General features: G+C 46.3%; 1 protein-coding gene across 12 annotated transcripts in view; it reads right to left on the bottom strand.

Annotated features, from left to right (window-relative positions):
* Window positions 1–16,563, bottom strand: part of DOCK7 (dedicator of cytokinesis 7) — a 219,732-nt gene that overhangs the window by 51,222 nt on the left and 151,947 nt on the right. For 6 of the 12 annotated variants that reach the window (XM_088447846.1, XM_088447849.1, XM_088447847.1 and 3 more), the window contains 2 exons: window positions 14,360–14,456; window positions 5,912–5,932 (listed from right to left, as the gene is read on the bottom strand). In XM_088447846.1, the coding sequence (XP_088303972.1) occupies window positions 5,912–5,932; window positions 14,360–14,456 (118 nt within the window). The remainder of the gene's footprint in view (window positions 1–5,911; window positions 5,933–14,359; window positions 14,457–16,563) is intronic. The other 6 variants (XM_088447850.1, XM_088447852.1, XM_088447851.1 and 3 more) reach the window with 1 other exon arrangement.

Raw genomic sequence — 16,563 nt, 5'->3', positions numbered from 1 at the left:
ACAGATATACAGGTGTCACATATCACATTACTCAGCACAGTCTCCCATATACAGACTCAGGAGCACACAGATATACAGGTGTCACATATCGCATTACTCAGCACAGTCTCCTATATACAGACTCAGGAGCACACAGATATACAGGTGTCACATATCACATTACTCAGCGCAGTCTCCCATATACAGACTCAGGAGCACACAGATATACAGGTGTCACATATCACATTACTCAGCGCAGTCTCCCATATACAGACTCAGGAGCACACAGATATACAGGTGTCACATATCACATTACTCAGCGCAGTCTCCCATATACAGACTCAGGAGCACACAGATATACAGGTGTCACATATCACATTACTCAGCATAGTCTCCCATATACAGACTCAGGAGCACACAGATATACAGGTGTCACATATCACATTACTCAGCGCAGTCTCCCATATACAGACTCAGGAGCACACAGATATACAGGTGTCACATATCACATTACTCAGCGCAGTCTCCCATATACAGACTCAGGAGCACACAGATATACAGGTGTCACATATCACATTACTCAGCGCAGTCTCCCATATAGACTCAGGAGCACACAGATATACAGGTGTCACATATCACATTACTCAGCACAGTCTCCCATATACAGACTCAGGTGCACACAGATATACAGGTGTCACATATCACACAGCACAGTCTCCCATATACAGACTCAGGAGCACACAGATATACAGGTGTCACATTAGTCAGCACAGTCTCCCATATACAGACTCAGAAGCACACAGATATACAGGTGTCACATATCACATTACTCAGCACAGTCTCCTATATACAGACTCAGGAGCACACAGATATACAGGTGTCACATATCACATTACTCAGCGCAGTCTCCCCTATACAGACTCAGGAGCACACAGATATACAGGTGTCACATATCACATTACTCAGCACAGTCTCCTATATACAGACTCAGGAGCACACAGATATACAGGTGTCACATATCACATTACTCAGCGCAGTCTCCCATATACAGACTCAGGAGCACACAGATATACAGATGTCACATATCACATTACTCAGCGCAGTCTCCCATATACAGACTCAGGAGCACACAGATATACAGGTGTCACATTACTCAGCGCAGTCTCCCATATACAGACTCAGGAGCACACAGATATACAGGTGTCACATATCACATTACTCAGCGCAGTCTCCTATATACAGACTCAGGAGCACACAGATATACAGGTGTCACATATCACATTACTCAGCGCAGTCTCCCATATACAGACTCGGGAGCACACAGATATACAGGTGTCACATATCACATTACTCAGCGCAGTCTCCATATATAGACTCAGGAGCACACAGATATACAGGTGTCACATTACTCAGCACAGTCTCCCATATACAGACTCAGGAGCACACAGATATACAGGTGTCACATATCACATTACTCAGCGCAGTCTCCCATATACAGACTCAGGTGCACACAGATATACAGGTGTCACATATCACATTACTCAGTGCAGTCTCCCATATACAGACTCAGGAGCACACAGATATACAGGTGTCACATATCACATTACTCAGCGCAGTCTCCATATACAGACTCAGGAGCACACAGATATACAGGTGTCACATTACTCAGCACAGTCTCCCATATACAGACTCAGGAGCACACAGATATACAGGTGTCACATATCACATTACTCAGCACAGTCTCCCATATACAGACTCAGGAGCACACAGATATACAGGTGTCACATATCACATTACTCAGTGCAGTCTCCCATATACAGACTCAGGAGCACACAGATATACAGGTGTCACATTACTCAGCACAGTCTCCCATATACAGACTCAGGAGCACACAGATATACAGGTATCACATTACTCAGCACAGTCTCCCATATACAGACTCAGGAGCACACAGATATACAGGTGTCACATATCACATTACTCAGCATAGTCTCCCATATACAGACTCAGGAGCACACAGATATACAGGTGTCACATATCACATTACTCAGCGCAGTCTCCTATATACAGACTCAGGAGCACACAGATATACAGGTGTCACATATCACATTACTCAGCACAGTCTCCCATATACAGACTCAGGAGCACACATATATACAGGTGTCACACATCACATTACTCAGCACAGTCTCCTATATACAGACTCAGGAGCACACAGATATACAGGTGTCACACATCACATTACTCAGCACAGTCTCCCATATACAGACTCAGGAGCACACAGATATACAGGTGTCACATATCGCATTACTCAGCACAGTCTCCATATACAGACTCAGGAGCACACAGATATACAGGTGTCACATATCACATTACTCAGCGCAGTCTCCTATATACAGACTCAGGAGCACACAGATATACAGGTGTCACATATCACATTACTCAGCGCAGTCTCCCATATACAGACTCAGGAGCACACAGATATACAGGTGTCACATATCACATTACTCAGCGCAGTCTCCCATATACAGACTCAGGAGCACACAGATATACAGGTGTCACATATCACATTACTCAGCGCAGTCTCCCATATACAGACTCAGGAGCACACAGATATACAGGTATCACATTACTCAGAACAGTCTCCCATATACAGACTCAGGAGCACACAGATATACAGGTGTCACATATCACATTACTCAGCATAGTCTCCCATATACAGACTCAGGAGCACACAGATATACAGGTGTCACATATCACATTACTCAGCGCAGTCTCCCATATACAGACTCAGGAGCACACAGATATACAGATGTCACATTACTCAGCGCAGTCTCCCATATACAGACTCAGGAGCACACAGATATACAGATGTCACATTACTCAGCGCAGTCTCCTATATACAGACTCAGGAGCACACAGATATACAGGTGTCACATATCACATTACTCAGCGCAGTCTCCCATATACAGACTCAGGAGCACACAGATATACAGGTGTCACATTACTCAGCGCAGTCTCCCATATACAGACTCAGGAGCACACAGATATACAGGTGTCACATATCACATTACTCAGCGCAGTCTCCCATATACAGACTCAGGAGCACACAGATATACAGGTGTCACATATCGCATTACTTAGCGCAGTCTCCCATATACAGACTCAGGAGCACACAGATATACAGGTGTCACATATCGCATTACTCAGCGCAGTCTCCCATATACAGACTCAGGAGCACACAGATATACAGGTGTCACATATCACATTACTCAGCACAGTCTCCCATATACAGACTCAGGAGCACACAGATATACAGGTGTCACATATCACATTACTCAGCACAGTCTCCCATATACAAACTCAGGAGCACACAGATATACAGGTGTCACATATCACATTACTCAGCACAGTCTCCCATATACAGACTCAGGATCACACAGATATACAGGTATCACATTACTCAGCGCAGTCTCCCATATACAGACTCAGGAGCACACAGATATACAGGTGTCACATATCACATTACTCAGCATAGTCTCCCATATACAGACTCAGGAGCACACAGATATACAGGTGTCACATATCACATTACTCAGCGCAGTCTCCTATATACAGACTCAGGTGCACACAGATATACAGGTGTCACATATCACATTACTCAGCACAGTCTCCCATATACAGACTCAGGAGCACACAGATATACAGGTGTCACATTACTCAGCACAGTCTCCCATATACAGACTCAGGAGCACACAGATATACAGGTGTCACATATCACATTACTCAGCGCAGTCTCCCATATACAGACTCAGGAGCACACAGATATACAGGTGTCACATATCACATTACTCAGCGCAGTCTCCTATATACAGACTCAGGAGCACACAGATATACAGGTGTCACATATCACATTACTCAGCATAGTCTCCTATATACAGACTCAGGAGCACACAGATATACAGGTGTCACATATCACATTACTCAGCGCAGTCTCCCATATACAGACTCAGGAGCACACAGATATACAGGTGTCACATATCACATTACTCAGCGCAGTCTCCCATATACAGACACAGGAGCACACAGATATACAGGTGTCACATATCACATTACTCAGCGCAGTCTCCCATATACAGACTCAGGAGCACACAGATATACAGGTGTCACATATCACATTACTCAGCACAGTCTCCCATATACAGACTCAGGAGCACACAGATATACAGGTGTCACATATCACATTACTCAGCGCAGTCTCCCATATACAGACTCAGGAGCACACAGATATACAGGTGTCACATATCACATTACTCAGCACAGTCTCCTATATATAGACTCAGGAGCACACACATATACAGGTGTCACATATCACATTACTCAGCACAGTCTCCTATATATAGACTCAGGAGCACACACATATACAGGTGTCACATATCACATTACTCAGCGCAGTCTCCCATATACAGACTCAGGAGCACACAAATATACAGGTGTCACATATCACATTACTCAGCACAGTCTCCTATATACAGACTCGAGAGCACACAGATATACAGGTGTCACATATCACATTACTCAGCACAGTCTCCCATATACAGACTCAGGTGCACACAGATATACAGGTGTCACATATCACATTACTCAGTGCAGTCCCCCATATACAGACTCGGGAGCACACAGATATACAGGTGTCACATATCACATTACTCAGCACAGTCTCCTATATATAGACTCAGGAGCACACAGATATACAGGTGTCACATTTCTCAGCACAGTCTCCCATCTACAGACTCAGGAGCACACAGATATACAGGTGTCACATATCACATTACTCAGCACAGTCTCCTATATATAGACTCAGGAGCACACACATATACAGGTGTCACATATCACATTACTCAGCGCAGTCTCCCATATACAGACTCAGGAGCACACAGATATACAGGTGTCACATATCACATTACTCAGCACAGTCTCCCATATACAGACTCAGGAGCACACAGATATACAGGTATCACATTACTCAGCGCAGTCTCCCATATACAGACTCAGGAGCACACAGATATACAGGTGTCACATTACTCAGCGCAGTCTCCCATATACAGACTCAGGAGCACACAGATATACAGGTGTCACATATCACATTACTCAGCACAGTCTGCTGGTGCGGCCTAGTCGCATCGCAACTTATACACATTTGCTGCAAAAAAGACTCCCAACGCTAGCAGAGTAGCACGGGACCTGGAGGCTCACTCACGCCAGGCAAGTCGCACTGCGTGGTGTATTGAGGCTAGATGTATGAGGACAAATCTGTATGTTCCAATGAGCCACAGAAATGCAGGTATGGTGTTGAGATTACAAGTTGTGAGAGGAAAGGTGAGAAGTCTTCAATAAAAGGAAATTATCTAGCTTATAAAAGGTTTCTTAATTGCTCCATCGATCCCCTTTGAAGAACAAGATGTAGGCGTTAGAAAAGGACTGTAGGGGGTATGCAGAGAGTTGGAAGATTCACTCCCTATAAGATGGGATGATGGCATCTCAGGAATAACGTCTGTAGCAGCCGCTCCCCCCCCCCCCCCACACCCTGGACTCTGGTGAGAAGAACGATGCAATAAGGTGACTGTATTGGCATACAGCATTAACAGAGAGTACATAACTCTAACCAAATGCAGCAATTTTCATAAAAAAACAGATATCTTGTAATAGAACACATGCAGGAATAATCGAAGGTCGGTCATAACTCTTATTATATTCCCTCAGATGGAAAACAAAGACGTATTTATGAATACTACGTAGATAACGTACCAAATAAACAGTAATAAATCAGATAAACAAGCAAAGTCAAATACCAAAACTAGCGTCATCAAACCACACGGGACTAACGCAGAAAATGCAGAGACGGACGGAGGAGAGAAACACAGCAAAGTACCTGGAGGAGGGTTTGTGGCTTCTAAACACACAGCACATGTGGAGACAACCAAAGGCAGAAATTAGGATGGGTGTGAGACGGGCATCTCTAACGTGACTTGTAATTGTGGGAGAAGTGTCATTCGTGTGCATGGGCAACATGTAGGCAGCAAACATCTCGTCTCCCCAATAAAGCAACTGGTAGCTCTCAGGGAATGCTTGGACTTGCAGTTCCACATCTGCTGGAGAGGTAGAAGTTGCCTAAGCAGAGCGGGATTAACAATGGGGACAATCACACCCTGGGGGTCCCCCACATATAGCTAAATCAGCAATGCCCTGTGGCATATATTAATTGGGGCTTGTGTGTGGCAGAAGGTGACCGGGGGGGCACTACAGTGTGTTTAGTACATGTGTGGTGCTTGGAGGATTTACACATTATACTTTTTGATAACATAGGTTGCATAAAATATTGTAAATTTTATTAGTCGGGTCCCCTACAAGACAGTTGCACATTAATACGGCCCTGTGCCTAAGCATGATTAGAACATAATTCCTTTTGCTGTAGAGCGTCTTGATATATACAAAGGTGAAAGAATAAAATAAGAGACAAGACATACAAACGGTATCTGAAGAGGTCTGTTTGTGTATAGATTATACCCTACGCGTTTCACCACTTACTTGTGGCTTCCTCAGTGGATTCTTCAACAAAGCAAAGGCTAAACCAATACATTTAACTTCTACACATATCTTTCCTTAGCATATATTTTCTGCCAGCAATCTTGAAAAAGAGACAGACGGCTTAGGCTCGCCTCGGAAATCTGTGTGGGGGTCAGTGGTCTGTTGGAGTTGCAAGCAAGGAAATGAAGTGGGATTATGGAGGTGGATGGTATATACTTTGTATACTTTATGTAGAACACCATCCTTGCTCAGTCTGTTCCCTTGGAACCAATGACATCACTGGAGCAGGGAGCGCCGCAGTCAAATCCTTGGTTCCTAATGAATTTATACACTTCATTCCTGTATAGCAGCCCATGAAATTTCTGCTACCCCCCTCCCCATTGTATTAAGGTGGCATTGCACGCTTATTAGGCTAATCTACTAATGTATTTATTTTAACAATGTGCAAATTGTTACAAAACTGAACTACAGATGGGTCCACATACACCAGCCTCTTTGCACGCTAAACAGCCCTTCTAGTCGCCCCATGCCGTGTCGTGACTCGGTAGCGCCAAGCGTTTTTTTCGTGCGACTTTTTACCTTCAAATGTGTCTTATTCGCATAGTTAGCACAAGCAGCTTCTGCTGATTAAAATGATATGCGGCATGCCTACGTTCTGTGCATCTGCGGGTGTATCTACATGTGAAATGCTACGTTACAATGTCAGTGGCTATGAAAACAAGAGATATGGTAAGAACTTACCTTTGTTATCTCTGTTTCTACGAAGTCCATAGGGTCCACAGGGTTGACCTTGGGGGTATAGGTTGGGAACCAAATCCGGGCACCACGCAGTTAAAGCTTTTAGCTCCCAGGATGCACTTGGGTCCACTCTCCCTATAACCCCACCCCCAAGCCAGAGGCACCTCAGATTGTAAGTAGCCAAAGGCCGGAGGAGGAGAGAAAAAGAGAGAGAAAACTGGAACACTCGATAACCAAACTCACAGAAATGGGAGACGGAAAACCGGTGACCATTCACACAGCCCATTTGAAGCCAGGTGCGTCAGGGCGGGCGCCCTGTGGACTCTATGGACTTCGTAGAAACAGAGATAACAAAGGTAAGTTCTTACCATATCTCTTGTTTTCTACTTCAGGGTCCATAGGGGGTCCACAGGGTTGACCTTGGGGATGTCCCAAAGCAGTTCAACCAAGGGAGGGGACGCTCCTGTGCTGAGAGGAGAATCCGCCGCCAAAAAGGAAGCATCCTGAGAGGCAAAGGAAAACAATGCCTAGAACCTTAAAAAGGTGTGGACAGAAGACCACGTGGCCACCTAGCAAGGCAAAACAGCCAAGGCGCCACAGCGAGCCACCCACGAGGGTTACATGGCCCGAGAAAAAACAAGCATCAACAACAGAAAGGCCTACTTATGGGTAGGCCCCTGAAGAAGACATACGAGGCCGTCCAGCCAACATTTGGCCATAGGCCGGCCATCCTTTCCTGTTAAAACCAGAAATCTCAGACCACCAATAAGGAGTCCGATTTCCGTCAGGAACTTGAACGGATCACATAAATCCACAGAGGCCGGACCACAGTCAATGAGGCCACACCAGCCGAGAGGACTGGGGACTGAATGGCCGCACCATAAGTTCCAGAATAATATGGAACCTAAAAATCACTAAGAAGAAACACAGGGTGAGAGCAACTCACACCCTGACAAGATGCCCTCCAGAAGAGGGAGCCACATGAGAACGCTCCCAATTCCGACACTCACCTGGTTGATATAAACTCCCTGAGAGAAAGAGAGAAAGCCAAAGCAATAGACCATGTAATGGCTATCACAACCAGCGGTTCCATTAACTTTCCCCGGAGTTAACGAAGAACTACTACTAACTCCCAAGGAGTCCCTAGGGAGGACAAATGGAGGCATAATCCAGAAAACACTCCAAAGGATGAACTGGATATCAGAGCGGAGCAATTCCATATCTTAATCATACTGACAGTGTAGAGATCTGCACTGTCAGGAAGGCCAGGCCGAGGGTGAAACCCAAGCCAGCCGGAAGGAATGCCAGAATATCTGGAAATCCTGGACACCAGAGGATCATATCGACAGGTATAATACCATAAGAATTATGGCTGCCACAGTTTGTGGTAGGTCCCAGCAAAAGCTGATCCATGTGCTCTAATCATTCCAACGATGACAAAGCCAGGGAAGCCGTAAGACCACTGTAGGGACGCAGTCAAAGACAAACGACCCAGGTCCAAGGCAAACCCCAGGACCCTGAGACAACAGGTCTGGGCAGTGAAGCATCAGGAATGGAGTATCGATGGAGAGACTCCGAAAAACCAAGTACCCCTGACATCTGGGGCAATCAGGAGCCACCAGCAGGAAAGCATCTCCGTCTCGATTGAAACACTTCCCTCGAGGAAGAATGGAGACTGGAGAACACAGGTACGCAAATTGGAAGAACCACTTCACCGACAAAGTCACTGAAGGTTGCTTCAGAATCCCCAGAGTTGGACTGTAACACCATAGTGTGATAGAGTCAGAGGGCCCCCCCCCCCCCCCCTGCTCACCAGGAGATGAAACCTCTCTTGGGGAAGAGACTAGTCCCCGGGATGCACGTCGTGACGGCTGAGGACTCCCGCTTCCCAATGGAGAGCACCTGAAATGAACACTGTCGAGATGGTCGGGAGGAGACCCTCAGACAATGGGCCTGATTCAGAGCCAGACGCAATTAGCGCTCGCTCGTCCAGAAAATAGGGGTGGCTATTCAAATGAACCGTTCGCTGTTTGCGGTCTGTTCACACCTCTAGGTCTGAACGAGCGAACAAAACTTGCGGTCGTTTTTTGGGAAACTACGCCCCCTGGCCGCTCGCATCCTACGTCATGTCCGCTATTTATTAGATTAATCGAGTACATCGACCAGGGTCTGAGCTGCTCGATATTCTTGTGGTTGGTTTTTGCTACCACAATTTTGCGAGCAATTCTGGCTATAAAATAACCCAGTGACGTGGTCAATGACGCTGCTGTTTTAATTATGCACACCCATAAAACGCCCGTTTTGACCTTTAAGCACGCCTGCGATCGGATCTCCACTCCCCGTTTTCAAGCACCTTCACCTGTTACCACCCACATACGCCTCTTTCTGTCACTCAAATTATCAGGCATTCGCCATTTTACGAGCACATGAATTTCGACCGCACTGACTGGTTCGCGCATGCGTATAACGATCCGTACGCATGCGCAGTTGGGCAAACATCGCTCGGAGCGAACTAGCGGCCACTTACGAGCGGCTCTGAATCAGGCCCAATGTCCGAATGTATGACATACCTGACATTGCCACCCAACGAACAGTATTGCTAAAAAGGAAGCCACTGTTCTGACCCTGTCGGACTGAACTTTTTCAGGTTCACCGGGAAACAAAGGCTATGCCAGAGTGAAGGCCCAAGACAGGCTAAAGTTCCAACAAGTTAATTGACAGGGTGGAATCGACAGACATCCAACTGCACTGAAATGGATGCGAACCAGACACTGTCCTTAGCAAAAAATACCCTGGACGAGATGGTCATAGTCACCCGAAAAGGGACCGACTTGCCTCTGGGGAGAGCATCATCGTTTGAACAGTGATCAGACAGAAAAAACTTGTTCCATCTGGAGATAAGCCAATTATGGAAAGGCCTGGAATGGAACTAAGCCCATTCCACCCTTCCAAAGGCAGACACTGAATAGTGGACCATGCATCCCAGAGTGTAAAGACATATGTCGACTGCGCAGACATCCATGTACTCCTAATGGAAGAGTGGAGATGCCGTCTTACGCCAGAAGAATTCTCAGATTCTGAGAATCCAGCAGGGCTCCTAGGTGAAGAATACCCAGAGAGGGATGCAGGGAGGACTTTTTCCCCATTGATTAAACGTCTGCACCCTGAAGAAGCCACAGTCAACCTGACCCGGCTGTAAAGTACCCCGGTGATCCTGCTAAGAGCAGGAGGCCATCCAGGTACAGGAGCATTTGGATATACTGAACAGATGAACTGTCAGTAATCCAAAACGCTGGTAAACCCCCGTGGGGCTGAGAACAGTCCCAACAGGCAGAGCCCGAAAAACCGTAAGTGCTGCGATACAGCAAACCTCAGTCCATGCTGAGGCAAGGTCTCTGTAAGTACCCGTAGGCACGCGTCCTGTATATCCAGTGATACCATAAAGTCCCCAGGTTCTAAACATAGTATGATGGAGCATAGGGATTGCCTCCTGAGCCCAGGTAGCTTTAGGAACTGGTTCAGGGAATTGAGACAGAGAATAGGCCAAAGAGGACCATTCAGTCACCGCACCAGAAAGAAAGCAGAACAACCAGTCCCTCGCTGAGAAAGTGGGGATGGCCCAATTAGCTCCACTTACCCCAACAACTGTATAGCTTTCTGGATTTCCGTAGGTTCAGAAGCAGGATCGGCTGGCAGTCCAGGCCTGCTCGGTTGAAGAAACAGACCTTTAGGCTGACCCAGAGGACAAAAAGACTTAATAGACTTAGTCTGAGGCCCTGTAGTGGGCATAGCTGAAGGCGGGAAATTTGTACTGCCACTGTCAAAGTCAGGACCCAACAAGATCTACCCTATAGATGGTATCTGCACCTCTGCATTCCCAGAGCGCAGCCATAGGGTATTACGGAGGATACCGTCGCAGCAGGAACTCTGAAAGTTAGGAGACTGGTATCCAATATAGGCATGTCCACCTATGATAACTGCATATATTACGTGAGCGACCAAATACATTTGAACCCCAGACGTGTTGGAGGGGAAAAAACATTACAAATGCATCAGCTCAGTATGCAATAGTATTAACCATCCATGCTATAGCCATGGTAGGATGGGTAACAACCCCTGAAAGCGAGTATACTGACTTCAGGCAGAGTTACCACCTACGGATCAGAAGAATCCGACCACGCAGGAATGGGAGGCGTAGTAACGTCTGTAATCCGACGAGTAACACGCCCATCCACCCCAGGAGGGGCTCGTGATGACCCTCAGGGAATTTGGGACAGGAGGCCAAACACTGTTGTAATACCTCATAACTGGCAACAGCCAGAGCCCCGCCATGCGATCCCCCCGCTAGTCAGCAACAGGGAACCAGAAGGCACGTAATACTGAGGGTGTATGATACAGGTGCAGGTCAACATTCACTCTAACCAGAATGGACCTGCTACCAGCCCTAAAGCAGGGATAATAATACCTGAAATAGGCTTCCCCCCGTGTAAGAGGGAAAGAGCCCAAAACAGTATCCAGTTCACGGCAGAGCCAACTGGGAAGTAACCACAGGGCGTCAACCACGCCAATTTGCGTTTCGTAGAAAAACGACATCCACCCAGGGTGGCTGTTGCGGTAATCCCTGCAAGGGGCATGACAGACTATTGTGACACCAGGGAGAATTCATATACTCGAAAAACCCCTGCAGGGAGCGATAGTCTGTGTCACAGGGGAAGATAGCAAGAAACTGCGAGATACCCTGAGATGAAAAAGGGCAGTATGGTGAAGTAACCCCAAGTGAGGTACAACAATGGGGCCCGCCCGGCGATCCGCAATTAAGAGGATCCCGAGAAAACAAACCGCCCAAGGGGGTCGTGAAAGGGGCCGGCACCCGATGACGCCACATACAGAACCCTTTAAGAGTGAAATCCTCCGCACTAACACCTGCAGCACATGGCTTGCAGGATAGTAAAAATGGGTGCAGTATAACGCTCTATCTCCTGGTCAGACATATCTGACCAAGCCTTGCGATCAAGCAGCGCTATACTGGTCCTGACTGATACTAAAAATTAGCTGCAGGGACCCATTTTCAGCGTATGCAACACACAGTTCCACTCACAATATGGCAACGTGCAGCACGCAACCGTATGTGACAAACCACACAAAAATAAACAAGTATATAAATGTGATGTCTCAGAACCACCCCAAGCACAGCTGTATTAGGGCAGATAAGGAAAAGGGATAGATATACACTGACAGGTGAGAGAATAAAGTACAGACAGTCAGCACTAGCATAAGTCACATACAATGCAGATATACACATATATACATTAACAATGTCATATAATATACTGCACTATTACACTGCATGCAACTTACCCAGATTCAGTGTCTGGGAAGGCTACAGCGCTGTGTACACTGACCTGATGGTGAGGTACGCAGGGGGACTGGACTCACTGCCATCTCCAGAGATTTCTGCTGCACCACAAGAAAATGGCCGCTGGAGACCTCAGAAGAAGCATGGCCCGCGGAGGAAGCAGCTCAGCGACGCCCGACTATAGATACTGAAAGGCGCGCTGAGCTGAGGGGAGGAGCCGCTGTAACAGGGAAGGCTGCCTCCCCTGGCCGGCTATTAACCCCCGGGACGCCGGCTCCCTGCACCGAACACTAAGTCCCTGGTGGTCTAGTGGACACACGGGGTATGGGGGGCCCGCCGCCACTGCCGACGCCTCCGGTCTGTCCCCAGAGACCGGAGGCACAGGACTGCATTTGAAATGCGCGGATCACCGCAAGCGGTGACCCGCGCCTTACCTGCTCCCCGTGGATCCGGCAGCAGTCCTGGGCGCCCGCAGAGTCCGGCTAGTACAGACTCTGGGGTCCCGCTGAGATCCCCAGATCTGTACTGGCGTCTCAGCGCCAGCGGGGTGACGGAGCGGCAGCTTAGACGTCCTATGGACAGTCCGATGCTGCCGCTCTGAAGAATCCAAACTAAAAATAAAAAAAACTTTGTCCTTTAGAAAAAATAAAGCTTAGGGGCTGCTAATCAGCTCCCCACTGCACTAAACGGTGACCCGACTCCGGCCGGGCACCAACTTAAACTGAGGTGCCTCTGGCTTGGGGGTGGGGTTATAGGGAGAGTGGACCCAAGTGCATCCTGGGAGCTAAAAGCTTTAACTGCGTGGTGCCCGGATTTGGTTCCCAACCTATACCCCCAAGGTCAACCCTGTGGACCCCCTATGGACCCTGAAGTAGACACTAACGTAGCAGTTTGCATGCAAATACACCTTCAGTCGCACGCAGAACATAGGCATGCCGCATATCATTTTAATCAGCAGAAGCTGCTTGTGCTAACTACTCACATCACTGTGCGAATAAAGATGCATTTGAAGGTAAAAAGTCGCACAACAAGACGTTTGGCGCTACTGCGTCACACGGAGCTCCCGCGTAATGTGTAGCACAACTTATAGGGCACGGAGTTTAGATGTAGGTGGATGCATCTGTAGCGACCAACATTATTGTCCTTAGTCAGTTAGGAGAAAGGACAAAAAAAAATAAGGCAGAACCATGTTGCAGTGTAGGTGGGGCAGGTTTACAATGTGTCAATGTGTCGCGAGAGTTATATTTGGGAGGGGGGGGTGTCCTATCTTAATTCTAAATTTCAGTGTTAACACAAAGCTGCCCAGTATTTGATTATAACATGCTAAAGTAATCCTTACATTCCCTGCATGCAAAAAATATAAATGCATTTGCACCCCTTGCTTTGCAATATGGTTTATACCAGAACAAGCTGTTTGCACTTACTCCTAACCCTGAATATCTGCACATATCGGTTCACATTTTTTTATTGATATGGAACCGGCCTATTATTAACAATTAAACTATATGAAAAAAATTGCATTACTCCAAATATAGGTAAATGATAAGATACTGCAGTTAGGTGGCATAATACTGTAATGGCAACTGAAAGATAATTTAGTTTCATCATCCTGCAGGCACTAATTATCAGTGAAAGGTTAAAATGATATGATCACAATTCTATTATTATCATCATTACTATAAGAGAATGGGTTCATACTTGTCCAGCTTATCTGTGTTCTGCCTCCAGTGAGTCATTTCCTTCCTCCAGCGCAGGTTTTCTTGGCTGCCAAAAGCACTTCCAGACGGGCTTCTCTCTGCCGAGGAAAGAGATCACTCAGCAATGGTACATGGAGCGCGCAAGGCGAAATGTTAGTACATCTGCAGAGCGCAGGAAGTCTGTGGTTCACTTCTGGGATACAGAGTCTACAGCTACTACAGGACGGAGCTTACATAGAAGGTATATAGCTACTACAGGATAGAGCTTACATAGAAGGTATACAGCTACTACAGGACGGAGCTTACATAGAAGGTATATAGCTACTACAGGATAGAGCTTACATAGAAGGTATACAGCTACTACAGGATGGAGCTTACATAGAAGGTATACAGCTACTACAGGATGGAGCTTACATAGAAGGTATATAGCTACTACAGGATAGAGCTTACATAGAAGGTATACAGCTACTACAGGATGGAGCTTACATAGAAGGTATATAGCTACTACAGGATGGAGCTTACATAGAAGGTATATAGCTACTACAGGATAGAGCTTGCATAGAAGGTATATAGCTACTACAGGATGGAGCTTGCATAGAAGGTATATAGCTACTACAGGATGGAGCTTACATAGAAGGTATATAGCTACTACAGGATGGAGCTTGCATAGAAGGTATATAGCTACTACAGGATGGAGCTTACATAGAAGGTATATAGCTATGACAGGAGGAAGCTGTCACTAGAAGGTATATAGCTACTACAGGATGGAGCTTGCATAGAAGGTATATAGCTATGACAAGAGGGAGCTTACATAGAAGGTATATAGCTATGACAGGAGGGAGCTCTCACTAGAAGGTATATAGCTATGACAGGAGGGAGCGGTCACTAGAAGGTATATAGCTACTACAGGAGGGAGCGGTCACTAGAAGGTATATAGCTATGACAGGAGGGAGCTGTCACTAGAAGGTATATAGCTATTACAGGACGGAGCTTGCATAGAAGGTATATAGCTATGACAGGAGGGAGCTTACATAGAAGGTATATAGCTATGACAGGAGGGAGCGGTCACTAGAAGGTATATAGCTACTACAGGAGGGAGCGGTCACTAGAAGGTATATAGCTATGACAGGAGGGAGCGGTCACTAGAAGGTATATAGCTATGACAGGAGGGAGCGGTCACTAGAAGGTATATAGCTATGACAGGAGGGAGCTCTCACTAGAAGGTATATAGCTATGACAGGAGGGAGCGGTCACTAGAAGGTATATAGCTATGACAGGAGGGAGCGGTCACTAGAAGGTATATAGCTATGATAGGACGGAGCGGTCACTAGAAGGTATATAGCTATGACAGGAGGGAGCTCTCACTAGAAGGTATATAGCTATGACAGGAGGGAGCGGTCACTAGAAGGTATATAGCTATGACAGGATAGCTATAAACAGTGGTGATTGCCATTCTGTGGGCTGAAGAAAGTAGCTTTCACTGGATGTCATTGTTTCCAAGAAAATATTGGTCCTGGCACAAAAAGACTACACCCCGCAGCGTATAGGTAATAGATAAAAATTGTATTTAATTGGTCATAAACTTTTTGAATAATAAAAATATATTTTTATTTCTAAATGTAAATTATTACACATAGACAGACAAAAATATTGAGCAAAAATATCTGATCATCATTTGCTGCACAGAAGACTTTATCTGGCTATTAGCTGACATATGTTGTGGTTTCTCAGCCAGAGGTAATGAAATGATCTCCCTCTTCTAGTGAAACAATGCCCCTAGTGGCCATAGAGGAGTAAAACATGACTGAGAGCCCAGGTGTACTACCCATATGCGCAGTACAGATCTCCTATATTATTGCAGGCATACAAAGTAGAAAAATTAATTATCCTCATAAACAGCAATAGCAACATCACCAATTCCAAAGGGAAGATGAAAATGAAACGCAACCACTTTTATCCAAATTAAATTTTCCCCATGGTTGGAAGTGAGTTTCTCAATATTTACCACTGGAAAATGTCACGGGCTGATCCGTCAAGCAGGGTCTCTTCTGTTCCAGGCCTCAAATGCTTCACCAGGTCATGTTTTCGGGATATCTTTACTCATGCACAGGTGAGTTCATCTATTTTGCAAGGTCAGTTATTCTACCCACCTGTTTCCACAGAGAGAAATCATGAAAACATGACCTGCTGAGGGGTTACTTGGGG

The sequence above is a fragment of the Taudactylus pleione genome, unplaced genomic scaffold, assembly GCF_031769625.1.
Source record: "Taudactylus pleione unplaced genomic scaffold, aTauple2 ptg000442l, whole genome shotgun sequence".
Lineage (NCBI taxonomy): Eukaryota > Metazoa > Chordata > Amphibia > Anura > Myobatrachidae > Taudactylus > Taudactylus pleione.
Note: the sequence above shows the minus strand (reverse complement) of the source record. Positions and strands in the feature narration are given on the sequence as shown.